Here is a 14,826-nt window from a genome sequence, read left to right as displayed (position 1 = left end):
GCCACCCAGGCACCCCTCTCCTTGTGTTCTTAAACTATGAGCTAATAAAGGTTGTAAGTGCTGATTACAGGTTGTGAATTTTAAAAATGTATTTATTTTCCTCTCATAGTTTCTTTTCCTTCATCCCGCTTCAAAAATAAAAAGCAGTCACTGCCCAAATAAACCAAGTTACAGTGTTTTTTGCCAGGTCAGTAAACGCTTGTGGATAGCCCCAAACATGAAATCTAATGGCATAATTTTAAAGACTTTTTTTTAAATTATGTAATACTTTTTATAAAGACAAAAACTCACTATAATGAACACACTTCCTGTCTGGTCTGTAAAATAAACAAAACCTAGAAATTCAGCAGGAAGGAAATACCTTCCTGAAGTTAAAATAAATTTAGCTATTTTTATAGATGTTGGCTCCAGGGCGCGCACGTACCGTAGTTTGTGGCACTGTGTGACAGCTGTAGTGTGGGGAGGTGGTTTGGGGGCTTGTCCTCTTCGGGGTGGTTTCTAGGCTCGGGTCAAAGTAAAAGGTTCTGGTTTCATGGTAGGACTGTTGTTAGCCCCGCTTCGCTGACAGGTCACACGCCATAGAAACTGTGGCTCCGCCCCAGGGAATTGGCTCTTTTCAGTAGTTTGTAATAATTAAATGAGGACAAGTCCCATGTGCAATCCGTTGTCCTTCCGGGCCATCCCTGAGCTAAGTGTTTTCGGTCCCTTCTGCAGCCCCGGGCGTGTGAGCGGGGCTGCGTCCACCTGCCGCCTCTCTCCCCGGGTCTGGCCGAGCAGAGCTCAGGCCTGTGCAGTCGCAGCTTCCCGCCCGGGTGGCCTCTGCACTGCAGAAGCCGCTGTGCCCTCCGGTGCCCGGGGCAGTGGGGTGGAGCTTAGTTGTCCTTGCTTCACCGCAGGCTCCTCCCGGCAGGCCCGCCTGCCCCGTGATTGGGGCTCTTGCCTGGCTTTCACGTGCCAGTGACACCCCCTGCGGGCGTGGCATCTCTGGGCCAGGCTGCCAGCCCATCCTCTTTAAATGGGGGGACGTGCCCCACCTTTGGTTTTGCAAACGCTTCCTAGCCTTGATTCTTGTGATCTGTGATGGTTTTGTCTGGGATGTAAACGTGGCTTTTTTTTTTTTTTTAAAGATTTTATTTATTTATTTGACAGAGAGATCACAAGTAGACAGAGAGGCAGGCAGAGAGAGAGAGAGGAGGAAGCAGGCTCCCTGCTGAGCAGAGAGCCCGATGCGGGACTCGATCCCAGGACTCTGAGATCATGACCCAAGCCGAAGGCAGCAGCTTAACCCACTGAGCCACCCAGGCGCCCTAAACGTGGCTTTTGTTGCCATCATGAAAATGTAATCGTTAAACAGGTGACTTTCCTATCACTGAACTAATTGCCAGACATGTCCGTGGTGTTTTTCAAGTGTGAGGGATCGGCAGCTCACGTAGAAGGGCAGGGAGACTGATTTTTGGACCCTTTTTTCCCGTCTGCAAAATCTTTATTTAAAGTATTTATTTTAAAGGCCTTAGAAAGGGGCAGCTGGGTGGCTCAGTCAGTTGAGCATCTGCCTTTCACCCAGGTCATGATCCTGGGGTCCTGGGATGGAGCCCCATGTCGGGCTTCCCTGCTCAGTGAGGAGTCTGCTTCTCTCTCTGCAACCCCCCCGGCATGCACAAACGCGCTTGCTTTCTTTCACTTTCTCTCAAACACATAAAATCTTAAAAAATAGTAATAATAATAAAGGCTTTAGAAAGACTGGCAGTGGGGTGCCTGGGAGGCTCACTGGGTCAAAGCCTCTGCCTTCGGCTGAGGTCATGATCCCAGGATCCTGGGATCGAGTCCCACATGGGGCTCCCTGCTCAGTGCAGAGCCTGCTTCCCCCTCTCTCTCTGCCTGCCTCTCTGCCTACTTGTGATCTCTCTCTGTCAAATAAATATAAAATCTTACAAAAAAAAAAAAAAAGACTGGTAGTTATCCTTGTGTTTTATGGAGCAGATATAAAGATTGTTTGTCCGGACTAGACCCATTTTTTACTACTCCAGTATCTTCTTTCCTCACGTGTTACTGGAGTCACACATGGTTCCTGGAACTATGTATTATTTTGTGTGTAAGTGAGAGCATTCGAAGTCTCTTTTTATTTTATTGTCAGTTACTGAAATTACCTTTCCAGAGTCTTACATACTCTGATAATCTTTTAGTGCCTGCATCCCTGCAGCTTTTGGGAGACAGAGTCAGGGAATATGTTCAGTGCGCAGATAGCTTCTAAACCATGAGTCATGTTTTGAAGATCATACATTCAGTTGACCGAAGACATGACATCCAAGAGATAGTCGAGAATCTCTTTCAGTAGAAATAACTACCAAAGTTGTGATTAAGGATGGGGTTTAATTTTTTTCCTTTTTTATAGCATTAGAATCTATATAATAGCAGAAATGATTTTCAGTTACTAGTTCTCAAAATGGGCTTGTTTTGCTTTTTATGTTTTTGCCCGAGCATATAATATTATCAAGGAGTTACTTCAAAACGCGTTACTCCCCTAATTACTAGACCGAGTATGGTTTTCTTCTTCTTTTCTTTATCCAGCCACAGTGCCCACCCCCCTTCACCCACCACCCGCCCCCCACGACAAGCCTTAACAGCGAGAAACACAAGTGGGCAGCATGGGTTCAGTACCGGGTGTTACCAGTAGAACACTTTCTTTAAGGGAGTCATTTTTTGTTTGTTAGGATGGGATGAATTGTAGCAACTTTTCAGGGGAGTTGACAATATCCTGTATAAGCTAACTCGTTTTGCTGACTCTTTTGTACTTAGTTTTTGGTAATATCTGTGAGTAAACAGATAATAAATGGGCATCTTTAAAGATGAACTTAAAATATTTTGCCACATACTCTAGAATATTATTGTTTCAGACCATTAACATTAGCTTGCCCAGATTAAACATTGTAGTCTCCATTTCCTGGACCGAAGATGGGGTATATGGTAGTACCTGCCCCATAGGAACACCAGGACAGGAGTCCAGGAGCAGGTGGGTGTGAGTTTCCTGCTGAGCCTCGCCGGGGATGGACACTCAGCTTGAGCAGGAGTGGGGTGCTTAGTGTTGACCCCCAAGACTGAAGGTAACGGTGTCATTTACTGTAGGTTTGTTCTAAAAAAAGTCACTCCAGCCGCAGCAATGAAAATTTGACACCTGTTATTTTTGTGGTCTCTGGGCTCAGAACAATACCCATAAGTTAAAAACATTTGGTTTTCTTGAACTCTTTGTTTAGAACATGACACTATTTTTGAGTTCAAATGCTGTCCCAACTGTCCAGCAAAACAAATGTCTTAGTCACAGTAGGTATACAATTCTCAGCTCCAATATGAAGAGGAAAACTTCGTTTTAGGATATCCTACAAAAAACCCCCACAACAAAAATAGCACATGTATGATTGGCACAAAGTGAGGCCTGAGGACATGGCCTTGATACCGGCTTAGTTGTTATCTGCTCTGTGAGGAAGGAGCAGCTGGTCGCATTTTAAATTTAAAAATCTAATCACATGGGCGCCTGTGTGGCTCAGTCAGCTAAGTAAGCATCTGCCTTGGGCTCAGGTTATGATCCCAGGGTCCTGGGATCGAGCCCTGCATCAGGCTCTGCTCTGAGGGGACCCTGCTTCTCCCTCTCCCTCTGCCTGCTGCTCCCCCTGCTTGTGCTTTCTCTCTGTCAAATAAATAAAAATCTTAAAAAAAAAAATCTAATCTCAAACTTGAAAACATTCTACTTTTATTTTCTTTGGCTGAAACAAAGACTTGAGGGCTGGTTTTGAGAGAAAAAGATGCCTGCTACATCTGCATTGAAAAATACTACTCATCTCCCAATATTCTGTTTTAGAACTAAAGGAGGCAAAGAAAAACATTTTATTTTCATACTGTACCTGCTCAGCCTCTGCCGCTTATGACCCGGGCGTACTTAGTGAAGCACTTTCCAGAAGCTGCTCCTCAAGATTCCGAGGGGTGGAATGCTGGCCGCCTCCGCGCCTGGTCTGGTTTTTTCTCTCCCATCGGTGCTTCTCTTCCCGTGGCTTCCGCTCAGATCACATGAACGGAGTCGTTTGGCCGGTTTTGTTACCCTTTCATCCCTGGAGGATTTTATTCTTGTTGGGTCTGACCTGAGGATTGAAAAACAGCGTCTGCTTCTCTGAGTGTTTCTCTAGGACCAGGTCACCGCCTTCCGAACACGATGAGCGACAGCAGCCTGGCCCAGGCGGAGGGCAGCAGAGGGGTCTGGCGTTCGGAAGCCTGGACGAGATCCTGGCAGTCGAGGGGCGAATTCTATAAATGCTTTTAAAAACCGGAGGCCAGATGTGGTTATCTGAGCCTTTTTCATTAAAGGGGTAGATAATGAAAGTCCTTTAAAAATCTTTTTTTTTGGTCGCTTCCTCAATAGCATTCAGCATAATCCAAGCGTTTCAGCGTGGCTTTCCCGAGGGCCTGAGTTCAGGGGTGCAGGGGAGCTGTGCCCGGCCTGCTGCCTGGGGCCTCCGCCAGGGGCAGGCAGGGCCCGGGCACGGGCTGAGGGAGCCTCTGCGCCGGTGCCGCTCTTCCGCTCTGCTGTCTGCGCGGCCGGATGCTCGTGCTCCTCCCTTCCCTTCTCTGGCTTCAGAGCGTCCCTCACTTGCTGTCTCTCAGGCTTCCCGCACACAGATCTGAGAAGAGCGGAGCCAAGAGGCGGGAGTCACACGCCTCCTCTTGAAGGTGTCCAGGCACCTGAGCTTGACGTTTAGTCCGGTGGGTCCTGATTCGCTTCACCTGGTCACAGGTGATCCGAGGTGCCTGTCGCTCTTCTGCAGGACAGGTGTCGCTGTTGCCGTAGGAAAACTGCGTCATTGGGCCGATGAGGTCGAGTCTCTTTAAGCTCATGGGGCCACAGCGTGGCTGTGTGTGGCAGGTGTGCTTCTTATACGGAAACAGACTCGTGCTGCCTTTCAGTGGTGAGACCTTGTATGTGTTTGCAGGGAGATCTTCAGAGGCCGGGAGGTGAGGTTTTCGGGCAAGAATCGGGAAAGGAAAGGCTCCCGGCCACTGGTGCGGTCTTGCGCAGCTGTGTCCCCCGTACCTTGAGTGCTTGTCGGGAAGGTCAGCCTGTGGGTGCTCGGGAACCGGGTGCTTCGCAGTGGCCCATTCCTAGGGGATAGGATCGGTGCTGGACTTCACCTGGCACCTCACACCCTGAACCTGGAGCGGGGAAGATTCTCTAAGCAAAAAGCAGTGGAAGAAACAAGTGAGAACACAGTGGCCTGCATACAGCTTTACGCTTCCGTAGCTCGAAGGGAAATACAGAATAAAACCAAACACACGGGAGGAATTATTGTGATAAGTGGACCAAAGGTCAACAGGCCTAATGAATCAGCTTCTTACACAGGTTGGTTCAAGTAAAAATCTTTTGGATGAAGATCCTAATAAGTAGGGGCGCCTGGGCGGCTCAGTGGGTTCAGCATCTGCCTTTGGCGAAGGTCATGATCTCGGTGTCCTGGGATCAAGCCCCGCATGGGGCTCCCTGCTCTGCGGGAAGCCTGCTTCCCCTCCTCCTCCCACCCCGCTCACGCTCGCGCTCTCTCTCAAATAAAGTCTTTAAAAAACATCCTAATAAGTAAAGTGGACCTACAGCATATACACGTAATGCCCGAGAGGCAGTAGGAATGCGGTGGGGATTTTTGTTTCTTAAAGCCAAAAAGGAACTATCTTCTTTTACCTTTCAGATCAGTGTAAGCGTTTTTGTTCCTTCAAATTATGTGGTGTGATGGGAAGTCTTACATGTGGTAGGGAGTGTAAAGTTCATATGACTTTTCACGAGAACTCTTTGGCTTTAAAATTTTATTCCCTTTCATCCTGGTTTGAGGTATTTCTTTGGGTCGTGCTTTCATTTATGCATAGAGCGATTATTTCCTGGTGCCCAGTGTGTGCGGGACTACTCGGCCACAGCGGAGGCGGATAACGACCAGTCCGTCCCTCTCGGGGCTTCCGGTGTGACAGAGGGAAGCACTACTTTAAAAGTCAGTACCCACGTAGGGGCACACGTTCATTTACTACGTGTCACAAAGTATTATGTAGGAAACAGACTTCAGTGATGGAGAATAAACAAGTCCCACAAGTGGGGTTTTGGGGTCTGAGATGTATGCTCTTGGGTGTTCATTGCAAAGATTGTTTGTAAGAAGAGTGACTGAGAAACCACTTTTCCATTTGTGCAGGATACAGACCTGCAGGCAGAATAGCAGAGTAGCATGTTATCATAATTCTACCCGTTCTCTCGGCCCTTTTTTTTACAGTTCTCTCGGCTGGCTTGTTTTCCCCTGATGCTTAAAAAAAAAGTTAATATCTAGAGATCATGGACATATAATTTCTTTTTCTTTTAGCTTAATAAGCACTTTCTACATTGTCAGACTCTAAAATAACTATCTGCCTGCCCTTTTAAAGAATGGATTGTGATTGATTTTCCCCATCTTGGGGGCGTCTAAGTTATAAGTGATAAAAGGAAGCTAATTTAAAATAAATACATGATCTCAGCTGTGCAGTAACAGTACACATAGAGAAATGCATTTGCAGGAACATATGGGTGTTTTTCGCTTATGATATGAGTTACTTTATAAGCAGAGAGGGTCCGCCCCTTTGGGTCAGCCGTGTCTCTGCTGCAGCCCTCCCCTCACTTTCAGAAATAGCCCTCCCTCTCCCTTCAGTCCCGAGAGAAGAGCCCTAGGCTGGCAGCGGGAACTGTGGATGGAAAGCTGCTTCCTGCTCTGGCTGCACTTGCTCCCAAGGAATGGGCCACTCACGCAAGTTCCTGGAGGCAGAAGCCTGCCAGGGTCAGGCACCCCCAGCAGGATGGGGCTTGCTGCCAGTGGGAACTCATGTGCCTGGGCTCTAAAGGGCAGCCCTGTTCAGGTCCCAGCAATTAAGGCCTGGAGAGCGTGGGTTTAGTATTAATGGACCTTTTGAGTTTGGGGGAGAAAGCAAGATAATTTTTAGTATGAAAGGTGTTCCTGACTTTTTATGGTTAGTGGCTAATTCAACTTTAGAACTCTGGGCACAACACACCACAACTGTAGGTAGAATGGGGTCCACAATCCTATCTAGACAACTAAACAGTCACGTTTAGTTTGGTGGAAATCAGCCACGGAAACCCCAGGTGGGGAAGAAAGGGGGGCAGGCTAATGGAACAAATGGGGACTCCTTTCAGCCTCTTGGTGGTGTGCTCAGGAGGGTTATTGACGCCATTGCCCCAGCCCCCCTGGGCCACATCCGCCACATGATTCTGTTCCTGCAGATCCCTTTTCACTCCCTTCTCAAGAAGGAGATCCCCCAAGGGAAGTCTCTACCCAAATCTCCCCCAGCGTGGGGCTTCCCTGGGGGCCTCCTCCTGCAGAGCCTGGAGGCCTCCCTGCAGTGATGGCGACAAACAAGCTCCTTTTCTTCCAAGGTAGTCCCAGCGAGGTGCTAACAGCCCCTCTTCTCTTGTTCTTAGGACTTCCCTGTGGCCCTGATCTCGGGCCGTGTGGGCCAGAGGGTGGGGGTGGGGGTTCTCTTCAGCTGTGACATCTTACCAGGTCCCTCCTAGGAAAGGAGGTGTCTTCGGTGTGTGCAGTGGGTTTTGGGGGTGAGAACCACAGTAAATAACCAAGCTAAGGCAGCCCCCAGGTCCAGTGGCTCTCCTGTGTGTGGGGAGGTGCTGGGAAGAACTTGGCAAGTTTTAAGAAGAGCACTTCCGTGTCTTGTGCTGAGAATGTGTTGTAGAAAAGAGATTCTGGGTACAGTAGGTCTGTGGCTTTTCCTCTTCCGGGCAGGATAGGCTTTCGAGGCCTCCCTGGGGTCAGCACGTCGTCGTGCTCACAGCTCATGCTTATCCCAGCAGGCTGGTAGGGCTGCGTGGCCGATGGTAAGGGACAGACCTGGGCAGGGTCAGCAGAAATCGTGCGCTCTCCCTCCGTGAAAGGGCACAGAGACCCACTGTGTCCTCAAGACACATGCATTCATGTAAGTGTGAGGTTTCTCCCAGGGAAGCTAGTTAGAAACACAGAGATGTGTCCTGGAGACGGTGTGCATCGGGACGGGGGGCGCTCGTCCAGGAAAGCGCAGCCCGCAGCCGTAGCCCCTCTGGTTGACTGTCGGGTACCCAGCCCTGTGCTCCGCTCCCTTAGCCATCGCCCTGAATTCTCACCTCCTCCCGGCTGCGCTGGGACTTCCGTTTACTTCCCATTTAACAGATGCGGTAACTGAGGCCCAGAGAATGCACGGGAGTGTCCGGGCTTTGGGACCCACAGGAGGAGGAAGAGCCCAGAACAGCCCCAATCCTTCCCTCAGCGGGGTGGGCTCCCCAGGCGGGCCTTTGAAGACGCAGGACCCCCCCCCCCCCCCCCCCCTGGGAACGAGAGTGGGCAGCGGCCCAGGAGAGAGCTGCAGGCAGCCCCTGCCTCCACACAGGTCCTTCCGCTGTGCTGCTGGGATGGAGCCCAGTTCCCCCCGTTGGCCATCTTCCCGGACGCTGGAGCAGGGGTTCTCAAAGCAGGGTTCCCCCACAGGCAGCGTCTGCATCACCTGAGGACGCGGGAGATATGCGGGTGACGGGGCCTCACCCCGGAGCTCCTGAATCGGACACCGGCCGAGGGTCCCCTCGCTCCCGGAGACCCTGACGCCAGGTCAGGCTGGCGAACGTCTGCTCTGTCTGGGACGAGGCTCAGCCCGGGGCCAGCGGGGTGCGGCGGGCACAGCACGGGCTGTCAGGGAGTGATCCTCCCGAGGCGAACCAGCAGCAAGTGCTGAGAGATAGGCCGGTCCCTGGCGCAGACGTGCCCTGCGTGCCCAGCCGCTGCCCGTGGCTGTGAACCGGACCCTTCTCCCGCCGCCTGGAGGTCGGGGCCGCGGAGCACACCTGGATGGAAAGAAGCCCGATGCCGTTAGGAAATGGTGGGCCCCCTCCGGATTTGCAGCCACCAGTGTGGGGCTAGCCTCACAGAGCCCCTCTCGGGCCTGCCATGCTGCCTGCGTACACAGAACTGGCCAGAGCAGGGCTCGCTCTCAAGCTGGCTCAGCCAAGACCCGGGCAGGAAGTTCCCTAGGGTTCGCAGAGCTGTGGTTGGGCTCGGGGAGCATCTGGGGGGCGTAGCTGAGCGGCCCTCCACGTGCTCATGGAGTCTCTCCTGTGTTCTGTCCTCTCCAGTGTGGGGCCGCCTTCCAGGATGACGACGTCATCGTGCTCAACGGCACCAAGGAGGACGTGGAAACGCTGAAGGGGAGGATGGAGGAGAGGAGGCTGAGGGCAAAGCTGGAGAAGGTAACAGAGCCCTGGGGTCCACCCCCGTCCCCAGAGTCTTCAGCTGCCACCTGCCGCCTCTGCTGTGGGGCCATGGCAGACCCTGGGACTGCACCGCGGGGGCTGGCTTTTGGACGTGCAGTGATGGAGGCTCTTGTATGGCCTTGACCGGCCTGGGCTCACTGTGGGGGGCATGGCGGTTCTGCCCTCCTTCACTCAGTTGCTGCATCTGTGACATGGGGCTGGTGACAGCACCTGTGTGGGGCAGGGTGCTCAGGAGGGTCACCAAGATGGGGCCCGGTTGCAGCCCAGTGGGGAGGGGTGCGGCCGCCACCCCCACTGTGCTGTGCCGGCTTTAAGAGTGTGAGTGTGTAAGACTCGGACGGTAGAGTGGACAGCACATCCGGAGAGCCTGTCCGTCCAGGTCTGAATGACCTGCGAATCCCCTGGAGATCTGGGGGCCCTGGGAGCCTGCGAACCCCACCCACTGCTGAGGCACCTCAGGTAGTGTGGGGCTGAGCAGCCTTCCCACGCCTGGGGGCTGCCCCCGGCCTTCCTGAGCCCTGCCCGGCCTCTAGTTGCGAGGGCTGCCTCTGCTCTTTGAAGGGAGACCAGTGCTGGGGACCCATGGCCGCAACTAAAGCTCTGTGTGGACACAGACATGGTGGGAGGGCTTTGTTCTGTGGCCCTGGGCCTAGGATCTTGTTCCATAAGTGGTGGATTCATTGCCTCCTGACTTGGCCTAAGGACCAGGCTCAAAACAGTTTATTAGCTAAGAAGTCCTTCTGTGTGCCATCCGTTACAGGTCCAGCAGCAAATTTTGTTGTTTCTTAAATATTTACAAATGATTCCTGTGATTTTTGTGAACAGCAAGTTTTTCATTCTTCAAACAAAACAAGTTAGGGCACCTGTCTGGCTCAGTCCAGAGAGCACAGAACTCTAGATCTCCAGGTTGTGAGTTCCAGCCCCATGATGGGTGTAGAGATTGTTAAAAGATAATAAATTTTTTTTAAATAATCACAATTTTAAATTATAAGATTAAAAATACAGAAGTTAGGTTCAGGGCAAATGTGGGAGAAATTTTATGATCAAAACTAAGAGGAATGTTTTGAAGCATTACGAAATGCGTTTCAGTGTCCTGAGGACGATAAAATAGTGGGGAAAATTGCCTGCCTCTGTGGGGCATCCATGTGTCAGTGATGTAATCATCAAAGATTTTTCGGAGTTGTGTTTTTCTGATCATCACAGACGAAAGAACAGGACCCTACACCCCCCGGAATGTAAGTGCACTCATTCTGTTAGTTTTGTGTGATTTTGTTATCGTATGAGCAAAAAAGAAAAAAGCTTGAGAGAGTTTTGACAGTTATCAAAAAGGATCTGCTGGTTCTTCCTTGCTGTCATTGATCAAGCTTAGTTTTTAAAAAGCACGAAAGGGCAAGAAAAGTGTTTCCGAGGCTCTGGCGTTTGTGTTGTCATTAACGGAGCCGCTGCAGGGAGCGGGCTCCAGTCCCAGAGTTCCCGCTGAGGTGTTGAAAGCCCAGTGGGGCCAGCACACCCCTCTCCGCAGCTTCTGGGAATGCCTCTTAGATACTGCTACCAGGATACCAAAATATTTCCCAAATATACTCCCAGCCGAGGACAGGACATGGCATTTCTTCTCCGACTTCTTACTGCTCTTGCCTTTAGAAGCCTCAGCTGTGAATGAAAGGCTCCAAAACCCCGTTGTCTTTCCTTGAGGACTGGGTATCATCCTCACGGATTTGAATGTGGGCCTTGCATGTGTGAAGCAAACGGGAAGTTTCTACGTTGTGTAGAAGCGTTACAAGTCATTCTGCCTGTCTGTATTACAGGTTCAAGGTGTGCTCCCCCTGCTGCTAGTGACCGCAGCCTTTGGTCATAATTAGGCCGTGTGTCTTTAGCGCCACCTTTTGGATACTTAGGGAAGTGCATGTTAAAGTAAATTCTCTGAATAAACCTCCTTCTGTTCCTGCTCTGAATCCATTCTGACACAGCTGTGTGATTTTAGAATGGTTAGTTTCGTTTCTTAAATTTTTGCTGACCAATGTCATGATTCTGAGTGACAGAATTCTAGTGCCTAGAAGTCTTAACAGGAGTAATCTAGAGTTTAGGAGGATGGGCTCAAGTGTCCTTTAGCACAGTGTCAGGTCTTTGTTCTCAGTAATCTCTGCACCCAGCGTGGGGCTCGAACCCATGACCCCATGATCAACAGCGGCGCGCTCTTAGACTGAGCCAGCCAAGTGTCCCTGGCCTCAAGTCTCTGGTGAGATAAACAAGTTTCAGAGCAGCTTTGCCGCTCTGAACACGAGAGGCCGGCATGGGTGAGGCTTGGTGCATCTTAGCCGGGCCGGCCCGCGGCGCCCATCCGTAGCCTCGCGGCTCCTGGACTCGCTCTTTCGTGTGCGGTAGTCACCGCTGATGCAAGTACCCCTGAAATCTGGCGCCTTCGTTTAAGGTTTTTGAGAATGTGGTTTTTGGAATATGAGTAGAGAACCACGCAGATCTCTTCAGCTGTATTCCTGAGGGAGCAGAAGCGCGAAACTGGAAACACATGCCCAGGGTCGGGGTTCAGGACTCGTGCGGTCCGAGTTGGCTCCTCCGAGCACCTCCCTCACACGGACCGCGTCGGCCTGTCGGCGGGCTCCGGGGCGGCGGCAGCAGCCACGCTTCCGCTGAAGTAGAGTTCAAGCACATCTCGGGTTTGCTCTTTCTCTTTACAGAAAGCAAAGAAGCCCAAGGCGGCAGAGTCTGTCTCAAAGCCAGGTGTCAGTGAAGGTAAGACACTAAAAGAGGGCCATATTTCAGCAAAAATAAGGCTGTGGAGCTGTTTCTTTCAAAAATTAATGCTTTTGGGGTGCCTGGGTGGCTCAGTGGGTTGAAGCCTCTGCCTTCGGATCAGGTCCTGGGATCGGGCCCCGCGTCAGGCTCTCTGCTCAGCTGGAAGATTGCTTCCTCCGCTCTCTCTGCCTGCCTCTCTGCCTGCTTGTGATCTCTGTCTGTCAAATAAATTAAAAATCTTAAAAAAAAAATTCATGCTTTTGCTTTGTTTTTGTCTGCCTTACTTTTGTTATTTTTTAAACAGAATTTCCAGGGCCATCAAAAATTAAGACAGGGAAGCCTGAAGAAGCCAGCCTTGATTCTAGAGAGAAGAAAGCCAGCTCAGCTCCCCGGAGTGCAGGTGGGTCCTACTGAGACTACAGGGGCTGTTGGGAGGGCTGCCGACCCAGCAGCTGATGTCCCAGTTCCAGCGGAGCGAATCTGAAAGCTCGAGCTGATCCTAAGTCATGTTTCTAGTAGTCCCTGAGCTCTCTGGGAGGCTGAGACACAGCCGCTCCACCCCAAAGCCTGGCTGAAGGAGTCTGGCCACCGATGCTACTTGTTCCCCTGTTGAGCCCGCCTCTGGCGCCAGGCTAGCCAGGCTGCCCAGGGAGCCGGACTCAGACATACCACGAAACTGGTTAGTGGCCCGAGGCTCGGGGCATGGGCGGGAACGTCCCTGATAAGGCTGGGGTTTCACGTGCACCACACGTGGCATTCCACCAGCCTTCCCTTTACCTGCCTCTGGCCAAGAGTCAGAGGGACATTTGATGCATATCCCAGAAGTCAGTGCGTTTCTCCTGCCATCTTTATCTTAAAGGAAAGAGATTTCACAAGAAGGCAACACAGATTTATTGTTAGGCGAAAGAAGGTGTAATCCTGTGTCGTGAGTGGCACCCGCCACGGTTAACGGGTTCCAACCTCCACCCTGCACAGCGTGGCCACTGGCCTGGGGGTAGGTGACCGGGCCTCCTGGGACTTGCGCACCTGCCACTGTGAGGCAGGCTGGTGGCACTTCTCCCGAAGGCGATCTGACCTACAGCTTTCACAGGGCTGGCACCAGAGCGCAGAGGACAGCGAACAGTCACTGGTGTGGTTTTCAGTGATAGACTTCGGTGCAGGAGCCTCATCTGTTTCTAGGAGTTGGCAGTTGAGGTGATGTACTTTCTCATTTACCCCAAGGAAGGAAGAGGGAGATTCCTGAGATTAACAGACTTTTTTTTCCCTTTTTAAGAACGTGATATGTGGAGTGAGGTGTAGGCCCAACATTAACGTATTTGGCTTTTCGTTCTTCAGCAGCAAACGGGAGCTCTTCTGGAAAAGTCGGGAAGCCTCTGGGTGGACCCCCAAAGCGGTCCATTGCCGACAGTGAAGAGTCGGAGGCTTACAAGTCCCTTTTCACGACTCACAGCTCCGCCAAGCGCTCCAAGGAGGAGTCCGCCCACTGGGTCACCCACACGTCCTACTGCTTCTGAAGCGCGTGCTGCACCCCGTGCCACACAGGCCCGTCCAGTTTCCACCAGGGCCGGTGGCCGGGGCATGCCCGTGCCCTGTGTCCTGCTGGCTCTCCGTTTGCGCCGAGCTATGAAGTCGTCCTCCCAACCCCCAGAGCTGGCGTGGTCTCCCCTGCTTGTGACGTGTGTGGGTTCCCGTGGTGACGTGCTGGGCCCTGCCCGCCCCCTCCTGCAGGCTCACGCCCTCCCTGCGGCCTGGAAGGAGGCATTCGCTGTACCTTTTATGGCTGAAATAAAGACTCCAGATTCCTTGGGGTGTGGGGGTGGCCCATTTTGCCTGAAATTCTAATTTTGCTGCCGGTAGTGAAACAGACCAGGTGGAATTGGACTTTAGAACATGAGCTTTCCGTGCACCCCGCTGGCGTGTCCATTGGCGGGCACCCCTCTGCGCCCCCCAGCGGAGCTGCAGCCTTCCCGGTCGCGTCTTGAGGGAGGTTCCTTTATTTTTATCACTTTCAAGTTGAAAGCCTTTTAGTTGGGCACCTGAGGGTTTGATATAAAAATAAAGCAAGTCTGCCTTTTCTCTCGTCTGTATTTTTCTCTCTTCCATGTTTAAGAAAATGACAGCCTCTCCATTGATGGCAATCAGAGCATTTCCACATCATGAATTCCCTTTTCTTGCAGAAGATGAAGGCAATTCTGTGTAAAATCGATGTGTCTCACTGGTCCATCCCGTGTGCTGACGTCAGGCATGGAAACGTCCCGTGGGACTGATTCAGAGCTGGAAACACCCCACATCAGCCCAGCTTTCTGGAGACGGTCGCACCGTGGACGGGCCTGGCCGGTTGCCATCAGCACGCGGGAGATGGAGCCGGGGAGAAAGGCCGGAGGCCTGGGCGGGAGGACTGTGTCCCCATGTCCTCTGTCTCCGAGGAATGGAAGCTCGGCCCTGCGGTGTCTCTGTTATGAACAGAATCATTTTAATCGGAATTCAGTTCACATCAGTGGATTTTTGTGGTGGACGTTTCCAGAACAAAACTGAATTGCCCATTTTCTTTTCCTCACCCATTTCCTATATAGCTCGGTAAAACCATTTCCTAATTGTTGCATTTTTTTTTATATTAGCAGCCATTATTTCTGCCAACTTCAATTTACCTCATTTTAGCCTTAATCTTATTCTGTGGGGATTAGTTTATCTCCAGTTTTTCCCCGTTACCCGGTCACAGTGTCCCCAGCATCAAAACTTGAGCAGCTCAAGCCGCCTGCTTCCCC

General features: G+C 51.5%; 1 protein-coding gene across 3 annotated transcripts in view; it reads left to right on the top strand.

Moving 5' to 3' along the window:
• RTF2 (replication termination factor 2) overlaps positions 1 to 14,141 on the top strand; it is a 41,362-nt gene extending 27,221 nt beyond the window's left edge. Inside the window, exons 6-9 of one of the 3 annotated variants that reach the window (XM_032878924.1) lie at positions 9,173 to 9,286; positions 12,004 to 12,058; positions 12,375 to 12,461; positions 13,397 to 14,141. In XM_032878924.1, the coding sequence (XP_032734815.1) occupies positions 9,173 to 9,286; positions 12,004 to 12,058; positions 12,375 to 12,461; positions 13,397 to 13,575 (435 nt within the window). In that variant the 3' untranslated portion in view covers positions 13,576 to 14,141. Of the gene's footprint in view, positions 1 to 9,172; positions 9,287 to 12,003; positions 12,059 to 12,365; positions 12,462 to 13,396 lie in introns of all 3 variants that reach the window. The other 2 variants (XM_032878923.1, XM_032878922.1) reach the window with 2 other exon arrangements.
• The last annotated feature ends 685 nt before the right edge of the window (positions 14,142 to 14,826 follow it).

Source organism: Lontra canadensis, unplaced genomic scaffold, assembly GCF_010015895.1.
Source record: "Lontra canadensis isolate GAN:19392208 unplaced genomic scaffold, GSC_riverotter_1.0 scaffold65, whole genome shotgun sequence".
Classification (NCBI taxonomy): domain Eukaryota; kingdom Metazoa; phylum Chordata; class Mammalia; order Carnivora; family Mustelidae; genus Lontra; species Lontra canadensis.
Note: the sequence above shows the minus strand (reverse complement) of the source record. Positions and strands in the feature narration are given on the sequence as shown.